This window comes from Cucurbita pepo, chromosome 1 (assembly GCF_057944985.1).
Source record: "Cucurbita pepo subsp. pepo isolate OVF chromosome 1, ASM5794498v1, whole genome shotgun sequence".
NCBI classification, from domain to species: Eukaryota; Viridiplantae; Streptophyta; class Magnoliopsida; order Cucurbitales; family Cucurbitaceae; genus Cucurbita; species Cucurbita pepo.
In genome coordinates, this window is record NC_141798.1 from 14,869,711 (window position 1) to 14,888,718 (window position 19,008).

General features: G+C 33.8%; 1 protein-coding gene across 1 annotated transcript; it reads left to right on the forward strand.

Moving 5' to 3' along the window:
• The first annotated feature begins 597 nt into the window (after positions 1-597).
• LOC111799723 (GDT1-like protein 4) lies at positions 598-11,087 on the forward strand. The gene is made up of 13 exons (XM_023683176.2): positions 598-864; positions 963-1,031; positions 2,144-2,203; positions 2,314-2,361; positions 2,928-3,016; positions 3,141-3,177; positions 3,261-3,308; positions 3,888-3,959; positions 4,046-4,090; positions 4,174-4,235; positions 9,455-9,527; positions 9,619-9,709; positions 10,810-11,087. Exons 1-12 carry the CDS (start codon positions 844-846, stop codon positions 9,688-9,690), a joined length of 696 nt encoding a protein of 231 aa, XP_023538944.2. The 5' UTR covers positions 598-843; the 3' UTR covers positions 9,691-9,709; positions 10,810-11,087.
• Positions 11,088-19,008: the final 7,921 nt, after the last annotated feature.

Here is a 19,008-nt window from a genome sequence, read left to right on the forward strand (position 1 = left end):
ATGATGGTTTTAACGATAGGTTTTTAATCCTAAGTTGCATGTGTTCGCATTCCGTGACCCTAATAATGATGTCACTCACTGAGTATTTATTAAAATACTCAAGGCATGTGCTACTTTTATTTTTCAGGTAAAGATAAGGTACGCCTGTAAACTGACGACATCACAAGTAAAGACCATAACACATGCATAAGATAACATAATTTAAATTCTTAGACATTAAGTTAATATAGGGCGTTGTGAATTTTAATATTTATGTATAAATGTGTTACGTTTGCATAAGAGCTCATAAATCCAAAGAAGGTGGCTAGGTGGGTATTAAAGTTTCTTAAAATTATATTTTAAAATGCTTAGAAACGAGAGAATATTATTTTATTTAAAATAAGAGGAAAGAAATAATAAGAGTTTAGAGACAAACGAATGAAAAGTGGGATAGATTAATTTTTTAAAAAAATATTTAAAAAAATAATGCTGTATATTTCTGAAGTATGGTATCAAAACCATTAAAAAAATTTAAAAGTTTAAAAAGTTTAATAATTTATTTATTTTTAATTAAGGACAAAATATGGTTGGAGTATATTTATTAATTTAGTGTAAAATGAAATATTCTTCATTCGCAAAGAGGAAGAAGCCAAAAAGGCCTTTCTCCAAAATCCCTCTTTTTTCCTTCGTCTCGTTCTGAACTTACAAGGGGACTTGGTGAGTTACACAGCCACTGATCCCTTTCATCCCACTTTGGGGATTCGGAGCCTGTCGGAGAATCCATACTCTGACGCTCCTTTCTAATCTTCACTTCCTTCTTCTCCTCACTCGCCTCTTCACTTCCTTTGTTCTCCACCGATCGCGATGGCCACATCCATCATCCAGGTGTTTCATCTCTCTTATTCAAATTTCGCTGATTCTCTTCGGATTTTTTTCTCTATTTAATCTCATGATTTTTTCTTCCTTTTGCTTTGCTTTCTTAGGGTTTTACGAAGTCGCTTGCGATGACTCTGCTCTCCGAGATCGGGGATAAAACATTCTTCGCTGCTGCGGTTAGTTGATCCTTGTGAATTTCTGTTTTTTTTTTTTTTTAATTTATTTTTTCGATAAATCTGTAACTAGTGTCTTCTGGTATAAGCTAGCCATCCGTTTTTATCCGAAAGTTGACTTCGAAATGGAATATGTATGCCGTGCCATTTCGCTTAGTGGATTTTAAAGTTTGTTTTAGGATTACGTTTTGTAGTTATCGGCTTAATTGCTTATTAGTGCGAGTGGGGACTTATTTGAGGCCCACAAGGAAGCATTTTCCCCCTTTTTTCAAGCATAAGTTCCTTCCTGATAAAGCACTTTTAGTCGTTTGCGGTGTGGATCTTCTACTCGTTCTTGATGACTTTTCTCCCCGCTTACCTGGTGACGGAAATGCGATTCGGTTGTTTTGCCTAGACATTGTTCCTGTCGCTGTTGGTTTCCCCCTTGTTTTCCTCACTTTCACCAAGTTGGTCAAAGTTTCTCTTTTGATACATTCGTACATGGATATGTTCAAAGGAGAATACCGAATTGTACACTCTTATAACTTTTTGACTTGTTTAGTTACTGACGATTGTGTTCCACACTTAAAGGAGCTGCATAACCCAATAACAAAATACTTGTATGCTTCATTAACAAGTTGGGAAAGTGGTGACTCATAGTGGGGCTTGATGCATTTCAGTTAAAAAAAAAAAAAAAAACTCGGAAGAAGCTGGTGCAAAAATTGTTCTAGCAGGGCTATTTTCATAAAACGGTTTTTAATATATATTTTTAAAAAGAAAGTGAAAAACTGATTTTTTCTTTATTTTTTATTTTTTATGCAAGCACTGCAATTTCATTTGACGCTATGGTGTCATAAAATCATGAATTTGAAGTAATATATTTGGTTTTATCTGTTATGTGAAAGACCTAGGTATCGCAAGTCGTCATGGAGGACATTTTAGCACCATATGATTTGTGATTTGTTTTAGAGAGGGGTCCTTGTACTCAAGTCTTGATAAGATTAAACTGCCGAAATTTGTCTACAATTTTTTGATGTATTTCTCAACTCTTTTTGAATAAATATTGCTTTCCTAATAGTTTTCTACGAAATTCCGAATGCTGACTCACTTCTCATGTTTTAATCCTCTGTTTAAAGATCATGGCAATGCGGCATCCAAGGAGACTTGTCTTGTCTGGTTGTCTGTCGGCTTTGATTGTAAGTATGTTTGTCAAAAGTTGTCATACATCGTTTCTTCATTGCATGTGCCTTTACCAGCTTCCCTGTCTACGTCATTGCATCTAACTAGAACTTTTTCTGTTTTGAAGGTAATGACCATTCTTTCTGCTCTGGTTGGTTGGGCTGCACCAAATCTGGTAAGAAAATTGATCGCTCAAATTGAATGCTTCATACTTGCCTGTTTAATTTCTTTTACCTGCTAGGGCTTGAATGAGTGACAATTTTAAGTGCAGCTTCTTTATGCATTTGTTGCAGATGTTAATTTTGCATGGCTATTTGTTGTCTGTGCTTAATATTGTGGGATGCAAAAATAGTAGATTTGCAATGTTGAAGTATAAAACCAACTGTCAAGTTACTTAGATTTTTTTTTTTTTTGCTCTGTTGAAGGGCAGAAGCCTTCACGAATGCAATTAGAAATAAGGTCTTGATATGCTATGTGGCATTGGTAAGTTGGAGTATTAAAGCATTCATCTGAATGAATTTCTTTTCGACAAATAATTTGAGAGTTTTAAACTTGCAATGGTATGGTACTTCTTTGAGCTCTTGATATCATCTTAGGCAATTTAGCTACTATCTTTCTTATTGTTAAGCCTAAATGATACCCTTTCTTTGGTTTTCTTGAACAAGAATCATTTTTGGACTCTCTCAGGTCCTTTCTTCCCCAGTTCTTCTTTGCATTGTGATGTACTCTAATTTTATGCAGATTTCACGTAAATGGACTCATCATGTAACAACGCTATTGTTCCTTGGTTTTGGACTGTGGTCTTTGTGGGATGCATTTAATGATGGAGGGTAATGATTCCTTTGTTATTTTATATTTTTTCTCCAAATAGTACTTTAATTTTATGTGTGCATATAAGTAACCAAATCAACAGCTGTCTCCACTGACTCTGCTTTGTTTATATTTTATTGGCAGGGAGTCTGAAGAATTGGCTGAAGTTGAAGCTAGATTGGTTAGTTTTTTAATTTTTTAAATCCCTTCTGCACACACGCAGGTGGGAATCCATTTCTTTACTCAGGTGTCTCTTGTTCTTAGGATGCTGATCTGAAGGCTAACAAAAAAGGTTCCAAAGATGGCAATAAGGTATATTGTACTATCAGAAAGAGATTATACGTCCTCTTACCCCTTATAAACTGTCATCCAGTCTAGTCATTTCAAAAAGTTTACTGTGTTCTATTGTGTTAATATAAAAAGTTCAACAAGTTCTACTTGACATCTTGTAAGGATTTGAGAGGACTCCTAGATGCATGATGTGAATCTGCTTCCTGTAGTCATTTTTTCTTATATCTTCTTTACACATTTGATAGCGCATATCCTTTGCTTTCTCTCACAGGCAATCTATGGTCTGCCTAACCTCCCTCCATCTCTGAATTATTATAACGTTTTCTGTTTTGATCTCAGATGAACATAGACCAACTATATTAAGATGATTGAGAGTTTAGAAACCTTCTTGCAGATTGTTGATATAAATCTCTCTCTCTCTAAATTGATTGTTATTCTTACTGTTTTGTTACGGGATAAAACACTAGTTGAATTTATTTTTACAGAAGTAAGGAGAAGCTATAGTATTTCTATTTTCATTTACGGATTTGCATGTGGAAATTGTTGATATATGGATAATCGCATGGTAATTTGGCATCATAACACTTGACCTCATGACAGGTTGATGATGATGATGTGAAGAAACAGAATCGGTCATTTCTCTTGCAGTTCTTGTCACCAATATATTTAAAGGTTATATTTTTATAGCCTTTGATAATTCAGTCAAATATAGTTGTAAGATTTATTAACTTTCCAATTTTTCCCTTGAGTTTCTGCAGGCATTTTCCATTACCTTTTTTGGCGAATGGGGTGACAAGAGTCAGGTAAGTACCAAAACTGAGAATGACCCTTTCTATCTAACTTGTTGTTTCACTCCAAAGTACTAAGATTTTGCTGCCTTTGTCAGTTAGCAACGATTGGCTTAGCTGCAGATGAAGACCCAGTTGGTGTTGTTCTTGGTGGAATTTTGTAAGTTGTGCCTATGAACTGTACCCTTGTATTTGAGATCGGTTCTTCTTGTATGAGGCTATTCCTATTGATATTTTTTTCTTCAGTGTTTTTCCAATAGACTCCACTTTGTCCTATGAGCGTCAAATGTGTTTTGCATTCGTTTATAGAATTCGTTGTGTGCATGATAGAAAAAAGAAACTTCAAAAGCATAAATGCTGGCTCTCTCTCCCTCTCACCCCAACCCTTCACTTTTCTCCCTCTGGTAACCATGACCAAACTCACCCCTCCTACCACCACTTACCCTTGCAGTGGCGATAAACCCACCCTTTAAGAAGAGAACTGTTACCATCAAAAGAAAGTACTCCATAGAGCTGGACAAGAGATATCGTGGGAGTGGAGTGAAGATTTTAGAGTTTAATCGAGACAAGTCCTTCTTCATAGCTTTGCATTGGAAACTTTGAAATGGCTTGTTGCTACTACACATGTCTTGCTCTTTGTTTCTTGTAGCCAGAAGTTCCTTAGGGTAGAGCGCTTTTCCAAAGCAACCATTTGGGTTGAAAAAAATTCAAACAAAAAGGGTACTCTTTGCCAAGGTCACCCTTCCTCATGACAATGGTTGTGTAAGCAAACTCCTCATACCTATGGGCGAAGAAAGAAAGAACGAGATGCTTTTTATAAGCTTATAGCAAACTACCCCTTCCCTTCCATAAAAGCTAGATCACCTATACCCAAAACCCTCCACCCATCAAGGGTTGCTTTTATGCCTTCTCGTAAACCCTCCCACCAACCAAAAAACCCCGTGCTTCCTTCATTAAATGGATCCACCTCTACAAAGCTCCCATTTGCACTTGTTGCCTCATTCAAAATAATCGTGATTGCCAATGACCATGCTTTTATGGACCCTTTCGATGCACAGTTGCTTGACACTTCCCTCTAGGACCAAGCAGTGATTTTTACGGGAAGAAATTTTCATGGCGAATGGTACAAGATCACTTGTTGTCTTCAATTGCTCTTCCACGTTTCCCGTCATTTAAATCCCTTCCGCGTGTGATGTGATCAATGTGTGAAAATCCCATCTCTTTGTTCCACTAGGGATTGACTAAAAATTGGAGGTTATAAATTAAAGTTCGAACAATAGTGTAGAAGCACAGTCGAGATGCCCTGTGTTTCCATCTTATGGAGGATGGATTAAAATACAAAAGCTCCTTTTAGATTGCTAGTACCCTGAAACATTGAAAGCCACTGGAGACTCTTGTGGAGGTTTTGTAGAAGCAGCTAAAAAGACTACTGCTGGTTCCCAGTGGAAGCTAGTATAGAGAGCTGGTGGGGCTTGCGTCAAATATCAATTACAAAAAAATCTTTGTCAAACCTCTCATTGGGGGGGAGGTCACCTCATGATATTGTTACTTGGAAGGTAAGAGGCATTGGAGATTGGCAAAATAGGGCCCTCATTAAAACCTTTCTCCTTAAATTCAATCCAACTGCGGTCATACTATAGGAACTAAATTGGCGTATGTCAATTGACTTATCATTAAGTCATTATGGAGCGATAGGAATATTAGTTGGACTCATTTAGATGCTTATGTGGGGATCATCATCATGTGGAATGGTCCAACCATTGTCTCTTCTCACATCACCAAAGGTTTGTTCCTCTCTCCCTTCTCCTTACCTTGCTGATGGTTTTCAGTTTTCGATCACGAATGTGTATGACCCACAGATATCAAGAGAGGCCACCTTTTTTGCAAGAACTATACAACCGATCTCGTTTATGCACGGAAAATTGGTTGATTGCTAGAGATTTTAATTTCACAAACTTGATTGCCCAACATCTGACCATTTCCTCCTTAACTCTCTATATTGGTAGCTGTAAATGGTGTCCTTCCCTTTTCCGATTGAAACATGTGGTTACTACACCATTCTTTATTGCCTTTATCTGATTATTGGTGGAAGAACACCCCCTCGCGAGGCTAGCCTAGTCATGGCTTTATAATCAAGCTTAAAGATCTAAAAAAGAGTCTCAGTTCTAACTACAAAGAAGATTCAATTGTTGACTGAAATATCTATCCTAGACAACTTGGAGGAATCTGGGCCCATCTCTTTAGCACAACTTTCACAAGGAAAGACGATGAAGGCAAATATTTTTATCTTTAGCAGCCCACGAGGAACAAAAATGGAAGCAAAAATATAAGAAAAAATGGATTGAAGACGAAGATACTAATTCCACCTTCTTCCACCATATTATGGCCACAAAGAAAAGAAGAACACTATTATGGTAATCTTATCCACCTATGAAGAAGCCTTCTTAATGGGCTAGGATTTCCAGAAGAAGATGCCATTCGTGCTGAGACTGTCTCAGACTTCATTGGGTTCTATAGAGAACTTTATGGGACAAAAGATAATTTGACAACCTTCCCCATAGATATCGAGTGGAGTCCTATTGATAGATATATCAGCAAGTTTGGAAGATGAGTTTATAGAATTTGAAGTTTGGAATGTAGTTAAGCTCCTTGGCTCAAAAAAATCACATGGGTTTATATTTTAATTGTTTAAAAAATGTTGGATCAACCTTAAAGATGATATCATGAAATTGTTTCAAGATTTGTTCTTAAGAAGGGGATTATTAATGCCAGTTTAAATGAAATTTATATAGAGTTAATTCCAAAGAAACTTGATGCTTGATAGGTGGCCATTACTGATTACCGAACAACTTTTATTGAAATTAGACAAATTCTTGATGCATCAATTATGGATAATGATCTCATTGATAAATGACAAAGAAAGAAGTGAAATGGTGTGATCATTAAACTTGATACTTGCAAGGCCTTTGATAAGGTGGATTGAGCATTTCTTGAATGAATCTTCTCTGCTAAAGGTTTTGGATTAAAATGGAGAACATGGATTGGAGTGTATCTCCAAAGCAAACTTCTCAATACTGATAAATGGCTGCCCTTGTGTAAAATTCTTGCATCTCTCGGCCTTAGACAAGAGGATCCTTTATCCCCACTTCTTTTTATCATATAATGGTTAATCTTAGCCGTTTGCTCACCAAAGCTGAATATGGAGGTCATATCAGAGGCTTTTGGGTCGGCCAATACCACTTGAGTATCAATTACATTCAGTTTGCGGATGACACAATCCTTTTTCAGAGTTTGAAGATGAGTCATTAGTTCATAATCTGCTCCTGGTGGTTAATACTTTTGATCAGGCTTTGGGTCACAGTATCCATCTTCATAAATAAGAGATTATTTGTATCAACGTGGAACCCACAGTGATCAAGGTTATACCACAGTAATATGGGCGTAAGTTAGGTGATTGGCCATATTTGGGACTTCTTCTCAATGGTGCACCCAAGACTAGCGGTTTCTGAGCTCCACTTATAGGGAAAAAAAGTGAGTTAAGACTATCGGCATGGTGATCTACATTTACATCCAAAGGAGTAAGACTCACACTCCAGGGTTCGGTATCCAATCTTCCTACACTTGTTTCATTTACCTATTTAGGTGGGCTAGGAGATGGAAAGATTGTTCAGAGATTTCTTAAGGGGGTTTGAATGATAGTCGACAGCATCTTGTTAGATGGAGCAATATCCTTTATCTGATAGATCAAGGAGGCCTTGGACAACATTCCACGAGGGGCCAAAATAATGCTCTTTTGGCAAAGCGAGTTTAGCGGTATAACCAGGACAAAAATGCTTTGTGGAGTAAGCCTTGTTAAAGGAAAATTTGGGTCATCGACTTATTCAAACTGTGGGCTATATGAGCCACTGAAGGGGCCCCTGGAGAGCTATTGGTAAGCAGCAAAATCTTATCACAAGCTGCATTTGTCATCAAGTTGGGGATGGTGCCAATATCTTTTCTGGACTGATTCTTGAGTAACTAGCTCCTCATTCGCTTCTCGTTACCCTCACATGTATAGATTTCTCACTGCAAAGTGGCCACGGTTAAAGAAGTTTGGAACAATACCAACAGATTCTGGGACCTTAGACTTGGGAGAAACTTGAAAGATGAAGAGACATTAGAATGGGCAGACCTCAGCCCCGATCTTGACCCCAATGTCCTCACTTAAGTAGAGAATTCTTGGAGGTGGCTCCTTAATCCCAATGGACAATTCTCTATTAAATCTCTTTTTTTGTCAGACATGGGTGATGGCACTTGCCTCCTTGAGTCTTTGTCTAAAGCCACATGGAAGGTCAAATAAAATACCCAGAGAAAATCAAAATTTTCCTTTGGGAGCGATCACTGAGAGCCATCAATACCAAAGATGTTCTTCGGAGGCATATGCCATTCATGGCTTTATCCCCTGCGTGGTGCTCTCTTTGGCAAGCCGTTGATGAATCCCTGAGTCACATCTTCAAACACTGTCCATTTGCAAGTAGATTCTGGAATACTCTTGAATTAGTTTTTCTCACTTTGGTTTCTCCTAGAAATGTTAAGGATTTACTCATCTTAATTCTGTTAGGGCACTTGTTCAAGAATATCAAGGCTTTACAGTGGATGAACATTACTAGGGTTTTCTATTGGATTCTTTGGAAAGGATGAAACCGAATAGTTTTTCTGGGAAAAAGTGCAATTCCTTGAATTGTTCTTTAATCCGTTATCTACTATGCTATTTCCTGGTGTAAATGTTCAAATCTCTTTGTTTCTTACTCTTATGCTTCCCTTGTAGTTAATTGGGAGAGCTTTTTGAAATCTCATTTTTGTAAATTTCTTACATCAATGAAATTGTTTCTTGTATAAAAAAAATTATGTGCATGATAGAGCCTCATTGCTTAAAGTATTAGATATCTGTATTTTGCATAATTATGAGCAAGATTCCTCCAGAAAGTTCAGGTATCATAACCATCTAGTATACATTGCTGCATTGCATATTTTATCTTTTTCAATTATGGCAACCACCTCCTTACTTCTTGTTTATCCTTTTCAATTAGTTAAATGTCATATTTTATCTTTTCCAATTATTGCATTACTTCATAATTGTTCTATCCTCCCAACTTCTTTTTAATGACAATTTTTATAGTTGGTCGACTAGCTGCTGCCGACTTTAATTTTGTTATAAAGCAAGAATGGAAGTTTTATTGCAAGTAATTGGTCTCAATGGGGAACCTACTTTTATCTTGTGTTGATGACAACCTTAATGGATGTGAATGGACAACAGCACAATTAGTCACCTACTTCCTACTGCATTTATCCTGTCACATCTGCCTATTTGTTAAATGTCATTAATAATTTCTCTCTCAGGGGACAGGCATTGTGTACAACTGCTGCAGTCCTTGGAGGAAGGAGCTTGGCATCACAAATATCTGAGAAAATAGTACTCCACAATTGATTCACTCTTCTCATGCTAGTTGCTTACTGTTATCATTGTTGAGCAGAAAAATTAAATTTTCGTTTCTCCTTTTCAGGTTGCTCTCTCAGGTGGGCTGTTATTTATTGTTTTCGGAATCCAGTCCTTCCTCTCAACTGTTGAACCATAATTTTTACAAGCTCATTATGGTTAGTTATGATACTGGCTTCAGTTCTGGCATGCTTTTGGAATCTTATTTCTTTCTTAGTAGGGCTTATTCTTTCATTTTTAAGCTCAGCATGATAAGTAGTTCCCTTTCGTGATGGAATTGATTAACTAACATACTCATGTACTTCTATTTTCGTTCGCTTGAAAATAATTGAAAAATCAAGCCTTCATTGAAATATGAATGGATACAAAAGGGCCAAATAGAGGTTTGCAACATGATCCTACAAAAATGGTGGCCAAAGAGGAGCAAATAGGAACTAACCTAACGATAGTAGAAAGGGTTTCTATCTTACAGAGACTGAAATCAGGGAGTTCGACTTGGCTTGGGAACAAACCTCCTACCAAGATCTCATTCATGGAGATCATATTATTTCTCTTAATCCACATTCTCTATAGAACTGCAAAAAAATTAGCTCTCTAGAGAACAATTCCCTTTTCCTTAAGAGTAGGGTGAAGGAGAACCTTCTCCATCATAAAATTTCACCTGTTCCTGGACAAACAAATTCCATAAACCTCGAATAGCAGTTTCAAATATGATGAGCAAACTGACAACCCCAAAGCAATTGACCTGATCTTTCTACCGAGAATACACCATTGCGGCCCTAATAGGAAGGAAGTGTGTTCCGGAATCCAATCCATTTTGTTGATTCCCCAGTGCAACTTCTGGTAAACTGACAACTCCAAAGAATTTTACATTCATGGAAACATTAACCTTCCATAGCAAGAAAAAATAAAGGGGAGGAAGAGGGGCAAGGACTACACTTAATGCTAGAAAAGAGAACCACTAGATGACTCTTAGGGAGGATTAGGAGCCTAACAACGAACGCCCAGAAATGAGGCGTCTTTAGGTTTATTAAAGCAGCTATGTCTTGACTCCCTACCAGACACAAAAGTTGACGGAAATGCGAACCTTCTGACTGAACAATGGCAGATACTTAGGATCCTTAAAAGCACAACCGACGATGTCACCCAATTCCATCAAAATTTTTAAATGTACTCTTTTTACCTTTTCATAAGTCATTCCAAAGGTTCAGCTCATTTTTTGGCACATTGTATCTCAAGTCATTGTTTTCGCTTGCAGGTATAGAAGGGTGCTTGGCCGAATTGTTGCCACACACCTGCCCTCCATATTGGCCATCGATGGACGAATTTAAGACCCATTTAAAGAGCCAATAACATGTTTTACCAGATACTGTATCAGTGGTAGTAGCTTGCTGGACATTGGTTGCAGTAGTTCTTAGTTCGTATAGTGAAGATATTCGTAGAGCTGTTCTAGATGGTCTTAGGTCTTTGTAGCAACATATTAAGAGAATATATCAAATCTGATTAGAATAATTCAAAATAAATATATTTCTTTTTTTTAACATAATATTTTGTTAATGTTGGTGTTCAATGCCCGTAGTTTACAGAAAACGCTATTTCTTTAAGTGGAATATTTGTTTTTGAGTTTTTGCCATTTAGCGTTTGGAGGATGTGTTATTTTTTTAATTTTTAATTTTCATAGAAAATTTCATAACATTTTTAGATTCGAGTAAATGTTTAAGCATGCATTGTAATTTTTAAAACCTACAAGCTTAATCTATTCTTAGTCACACATGTAATTAAAAACTTTCACAAATTAATTCATTTTAGTTCTTGGTAAATATTTTTTATGTTATGCTGTCATGATGCTTGGTTCTGTCATTTATCTGATATTTTGACTGTTTTGTGTATATTTTGTCAGTTTTTTTCATACACATGATTCTGAATAATATCAGGATATCAAACAACAACAAAAATAATGGACAAAAATATGAGGTTGTTTGATACTATTAGAGTGTAATAAAGCGTGACAATGTTATTTGGTCTTTTCAAATAAGTTCCTTAAGACTTTAAACTATTATGTATATGGAGAAAATGAAAGATACGTTACTATAAGAGACAGATACAGAAAAGTAGGGAAGAAAGAAAATATCTGGAAAAATAGACATCAATGATTCTTTTTTTAAAAAAGGTAAGATTTTGGCTTTTGAAACTTATAATTTAAGGAAAAAAAAAAAAAAAAGATGTTGAACAGCTTTGTTTTTTAAAATTTAAAAAACAAAAACAAATTTGTTACGAAAGGTAAGACATGATAAAATAAATGTATCTTAGAAGCATAAGTTATAACTAAGTACAATAATTTATTGAAATTGAAAAAAATTAGAGACCAATTTAATACAAAAACCAATTAATTTTATAAAAAGAAAATCCAAGAAAGAAAAGAAGGTCAATTCTAGAAATGAGTGCCTTTGCGTTAACGTCCAGATTGGGTTTGGCAATGGACAAAAGAAGCTTTCTGTAGTCTGTTTCATAACAAAGGCTGTCCCCTAACTTTGAATATGTGGTTCAGTTCATATAGATCTATTCTTCTTCTTATTTCTTATTATTCTCATCATTAAACTAAAAACATTAAAGCTCTAATCTTTTAAATTATTAGTTTTTACCCATTTGAAGTGATATGACCTCAGAGTTTCCACAATTCAATCAAAATTAACAAATTGATACGACTTAACTATGTATCAATATTTTTTAAATAAAAAAGGTTTAAGCCCATAATTTAAAATTATTAAATTGATTCCAACATGTTTGATAATATTACAATATAGTTGATTTGTGTTCCTATGCACGTTCCCAAAAAGTGGATACAAAGGGTTTAATTATTCCAATTAGGACATATTCCCATATGGATAATCTCTCTTCCTCATTGAAATCAAACCCAAAATGCTATAATTTATGAATAAAAAGAGCCATTTTGGCGAATTGGCTTTTGGTTGTCCCAAGGGACCATTTCCCCTTTCTCTCTCAAAAAAAGTTATATACTTGAGACCATTAGATCCAAGTGGGGGCTATGGGTATCTTTGACAATGAAAGATTCTGAGACATCACAATTTTATTATTCTTTTGCTCCCAAGTCTTCTTCTATGGTATATACTTTTAAGGGTTAGGAAGGCTTTAATTGGCTCTTTCTCAGGATAAACTTCTATATTGTGCTTCATTTTCCTATGACTATGACCTTTCCAAATAAATATATCCGAATATTCTAACAAGATTCCTTTCAAATGTTGCCATTAATTTTGTGGAACATATCGCCTATTTTTCTATTTTAAAAGATAGCTTCGATGTTATGTTTAATTTATTAATGTCTTTGTACACTTAACTCTAATGTTTTGGACATTACTAATCTTGTCAAGTTTTCTACCTATTGCTTTATGTTTGTTCGTTCTTATGAACACGAATGAACGAAATGATTTTGTTTTTTTCTTTTTTGTTGTTCCAACTTGTTGAATAATTAAATGTATGTGAAATTAATTTTAAAAATGGAAAAGGATTGGATAAAGATTGTTACTACATGTTGGCTTGGTTGGATGACTTGTTTGTTGTATGAATGATACTTGCTATGTGGCCCCTGTACCTGTTGTGTTTTATGATTGATGTGCGTTATGTTATATTTATGCTATGATATATGTTATGTCGCGTACGATGCTATGTTATCAGTTATACTATAATATGATTATGTTATATCATGAAACTATGTTAAGTTATTGATGTTTTATGATGCATGAACCTTATTGTGCCACGTCATATTAACCATTCAATGTCAAAAAGCCAGGTATGTTAATCATGAATAATATGAAAAGTATCACATATGTATGTCTCATAGAAACGGTATGTTAAAAAAAGAATGGAGGTATGTCTAACCTCAAGAATATATGTCATGTTTTAATGTTATGGGACCTCATGCATTTTGTATGACATATGCATCGGGATACTTTCCCGTAATGTTTAGTATGAATGCATATCTTACAACATCTATGTTCGCCATGATATTTTGTAGGCCCTTACCCTCTATGGCGTCTGATAGTGTGAGCATGTGCTAGCTTGATGAGCCAGGCTTAGGGGTATGTATATGAACCCGCTCGATTCGTCCATGTGCGCATGTGTGGGTCATGCGTAAGAAAGTACTATATATCCAACCCTATTCTGACTAGAAAGAAAATCTCAACAGTGAAGGATAGGTCACCGATAGCTCTACAAAAGTATAGTTATACCAAGCTTTTTCGTAATCAATTTTGCACTCATACAAACCATTTTCTTATTAATTGTTCCATTTATTCTAATTAGTAAGCATAGAATCGTCTATCATGGTTTAACATGAAAAGAATATCAATTTACATAAATTGAGCTTAATTGTTCATTTAATTGAGTCATCTTATGTGGGCGTTCCAAGCATGTGGTTTGCATGAGGGTGTTCCAAGATGTATTTTGTATTCCTAGTCATCTTATGCTACAATTAAAGGTTTGCATGAGGAATTTCTACACTGTTGGAACACGCTTGCATGAGGAACTTCTTCGTCGTTGGAACAAACCAAGGAGGTTTGCCTCCAATAATTTCTACAAATGTGGAGTTCTTCCTCTTATGTTAAATTCTTTATTTTAATTCTTAATGAAATCAAAATGATTCCCATTGCTTCCGTTATAAGGACAAAAAGTTCATTCCCTTTAGGTCTGACTATGGGTTAGTGCATGCTCGCACTACTGAACACTAACGAAAAAAAAGAAAAAAAGTACACGAATAAGTGCCTATGCATAGCATGCTAAAAAAATAATCCATGATAATATCACACACATCATGCATGAGGTCCTATATTAAAATCATGGTTCAATGAGATGATACATATAATACTTCCATATTTATTATGATGTAAATTCTTTCTGAAGCTTACATACATATTCATGTAACTTTATTTATGCTTATCATACATGGTACATCATAATGTCTCGCCAGACATAAAAATGGTCACATCAACATAGTATCATAATAAAAACATAAAAGAAAATACATGCATCACATAGTTCATTACGATATCATAACATAAATAATAGGACGCAATTGGCTACTTACTATGGGAGCGTTCGGGAATGTTGGTGTAGAGGACCACTAAATTCGAGTTGTATATAATCGGGGAATGTTTATGTAATTTATATGTATTTATTTGTAGGCTCTTAATTGCAACCTTAAGCTAAGATGTTAACTCTTATTGGGTTTTTAATAACTTGACAATTTTGAAAACTATTCCTTAAAATAACCTTTAATTCTCTCCCTGTTAACACATGAGTGTGCTGATCGTGACATCCTATTAGTAAATTCTAATCGGGACATCTCATCTAGATGAGAAAAATTGGAGGTCATTCATAACATCCTACTCATGAGACATAGTGGAGGACATCCCATCTAAAGGAGGAATAGAGGTCTCGTAGAACTTCGCGTGAGTGAAGAAAATGGTCTATAACGTCCCTAATTTTCTTAACTTAATTAGTGACATCAACCCATGCATGCTTAAAATATAAATGTGAAAGTTCATAATAAACATCTTTAAAATAAAGCCATAGTCTTACCTAATTAGTTCAGAACATGAAATTCAACCTAACATAGTTTTAAATGTAAACCAAACTTTAGAAAAACACCAAACAATGACTAATTGAAATCCAACTCGACCTATCATCTACTAATTTAAATTTCAAAACATTCAACTGTCCTATTATGCCCCATTTTGACTTTCATGACCTTCTCAGCGTTCATCGTCATCCGTGCGTAGGAGCTTTACCTTTACCTGAAAAACTAAGATAGCACATGTCTTAAGTCACACCACGGTTGGGGTTAGATATGCAAACTCATGCAAAACAATAGAGGAAGTATGAACACAACCGATCCTTTTCATCATCTTCTCATCCTTGATCGGACTAACAAATTTTACCGGCAAACTTTTTTTCTCTTACAGATAGTGTCAACTATTGTTACTAGAATCCAAACAAGTGAAAAGTTAGAGGACCTTCACATGACAACAATGGTGAATTTATTTGAGTGAAAAGATCGTGACTCGTAAAGCAAGAAATATCTATACACTAATAGATATTTGCCACACATATAGATCAAAACAATTTATGTACAACCACAGTTATAAAAACTATTTAAAAAAAAAAAAGTAAAAAGAAAATATTTATATAGAAAGTAGTTATCATGTCTGAAATCAATTATTCGCATCTACCACATTAATTATTTGGAGAAGATATTTTATTTAAGTCGTGAATACATGGTAATATTGTAAAGGAATATTTAATTATCTCTACTATGTTTCCAAAAATGTATAGATTATCTTTGTTCCTATAGGGTTATTTCAAATATGGAGTGATGTATTTGAGATTTTTTTTTAGATTTTCAAAGTTTATAAGCAAAGTTTATCCAATTTCGTTCCAAATCTATTGAAGATGACAGTTTAAAAAACACCTTAAATTAGATATATTAAAATATTTGAATCACATAGAAATGGGATAATTTAAATTAATTCATGAATCATTCTCCCCCTCTCTCATGCAATAAAGTATAGTTTTTGAAGTCATATGCACTAATATTTTAAATGGGTGTGGACTCATTCACTACTTCTTCTACCTTTCACTCGAGGCTGCTAACAAAACAACCTACTTATATTAATTCTATAAACATATATTATACTACCAATACAACCTAGACTCTATTATTATTATTTTCCTACCACCCTATTTTTATTATTGAAATTAAATTGTTATTACTTGCATCAATTTCAAAGGATGCATATACTAGTTCATAATAAAAATTTTAAAACAATTACAATTGAAAACAGTAAAATCTAAATAAAATAACCCTAATCTAACACTACCACTTTCAGTGCCATGAGCATCACCCAGATCTTTGTCTTTACGTGAAAAATAAGATTAGTGATTTTTTTTATTAAAAAAACTCTATTTAACACCTTTTTATCTTAAAAAATAATCATAAAGTAATTTGATTTTTTTTTTTATATATATAAAAAAGTAGAAACCTTTTAAAAATATATTCTAAAGTTTTAGAATATTTTGTGAGATTTGGATTTTTTTTCTTTTTCCTTTTAATTTCTTTAATCAAGAATACAAATGTCTTAGTTGCGGAGCTACGCATGAATTGATATAAAATATCATAGTTTGATATCGTGTTACATATGATATGATTATTAAATTGTCTTTTTGCACAAACTCTTAATAATTTAGGTAGCTTGGGTTTCAATTTTTTTTAAGAAAGAAAAGAGTTCTATGGCTCTTAAGTAATTGAATGGATGTATTAAAAAAAAAAAAAAAACAATTTTTGGAGAGTCTATTTATTTATTTATTTTTTAAATAAAAGTTCTTAGCTGTTAATGGCTTGGGTTAATGAGCTTTACAGATCAAAGTTTTAATTGTATTGTTTAATTTTGGGAATGATTTTATATTTGAACAATTTTTTATAAATACTTTCGTTAAAAAAAATATTGTATGAGATTATTGGGTTAATCAATTCTTTTAATTGTATCATTATATTAATCATGTCAACTCAATTAAAAAAAAAAAAAATAAATAATTAGATAAAGTTGGATCGTGCTTTGACAAAAATTACGTGTATTAAATTGTTACAAAATAAATGTATTTGTAATTGTAGCATGTTTTTTTTTTTTTTCTACTTTATATTTTTGCGCGCACTCTTCTTTTTTTCATATAATGTTTTTCTGGGGACCATCAACTATAATATTCATATTAAATATGGTTGTTTCCATGCTTTTTCATGGTCAACTAATATGATACTAATTTAATATATATGTCAAATTAATAATAAAAAAAAAATACTCTTGATCTTTCGTTTAAAAAACATTTCTAAAACTTTTAAAAGTTTCATTTAATATTTTTAAATTTTTTAAAAAATCTAAAAAAGACTTAAATTTTCAAAAAAATAAAAAATAAAAAATAAAACTTTTAAACTTTTCTGGGTATTTTTTTTTAATATTTAAAGGTGTTATTGCAACTTTTGAAAGTTTATAGAGATATATCTCAGACCTAATAGAAAGGTTATGAATTTTTTTTATTAAGTTAGACTCCATATAGTTATAATACTAAAATTTAAATAAAAATGGTGTGTTTTAGAAATTAGCATGCGAAATTTGAATAATATTTTAGAAACTCTTTAATTAGTGTTTATTGTTTAAAAACAAAAACCATTTAATAGCTTATATTTTAATAACTTTCAGTAGTATTTAAACTAAAATGATTTTTTAATCTTTAAAAATTACTCTTATGCCAAGTTTTGGCCTATATGTATTTTAATTGGTTCAAGAACTAGGTTGCATATGAAATTATTATGATAGAATTTTAGAAGGTCGTCAACTACTTCAATAGGAAGGAGATATGCCTACAAATATGACATTTATGTTTCATGACATGTATGAATGGGCGTTTAGATCTCCAATGACTACTAAATAACAAGAGCCTATGACTATCATTTTTATTGTATTGTGATCTTACAAGTGGACCACTTACTTAATATTTTTATACTCACTCACACTATTTATAATGATATGTAACAATCCATGTTCATGATTCAGATTGGAATTCGAAATTCGTATTCTGCATATAATGGCCTCGATATTCATCTAAATCCCCTATGACATGATCACGTTACCTATTTCTCGTTTTTAAGAGTGAAGACTATCTCTACATACCAACACAAGTCCTTTAACCATATTTTGTCCTCACTCGCATGTATCCTAGAAAAATTTCTAAGAGGTCACCTAATATAGGGTGCACCTTCTGATATAGGTAGTAAGTTTCATTTCCTTTGAGCCTTTCTTAGTTAACATATTCTCAGGATTGCTCTCATTCATATATAGTATTGGTTCATTCATGTACCCCTTCTCATGCCTCATTCCCAGAATTCATATTAGGATTTCGAATCAAGATTTGACACTTGTGTTCCTTGAAATTCCCCTCCAATACAGTCACGTTACTTACTTCTCGTTTCTCACTCACATGCTTACTGGTTAAGTTTCCAAGAGGTTACCGGATTGAGGATTTTTAGAGTCCCACATTGGCTAATTAAGGGAAGATCATGAGTATATAAATAAGGAACATTATCTCCATTGGTATGATGGCTATAGAGGAAATCAAAAGCAAAGCCACATGCCTTTACTTAGCCATATCAATAGCATTTTTAAGTATCAAAGGAAGAACATGTGAACTTTGAAAGGTGTATTGTTAGTGACTCACATGTTGAACAAAGGATGTATTGTTGGAGTCCCAAATTAGTTAATTGGTTAATTATTACCAGCAATTTGATCATTCACGAGTTATTCATGATTACAAGTGAGTAGTACTGATCTACTTATTCTATATGGGAAGGAGTGGATTTGGGTTTTATCTCATGAAATTATGTTCCCAACTC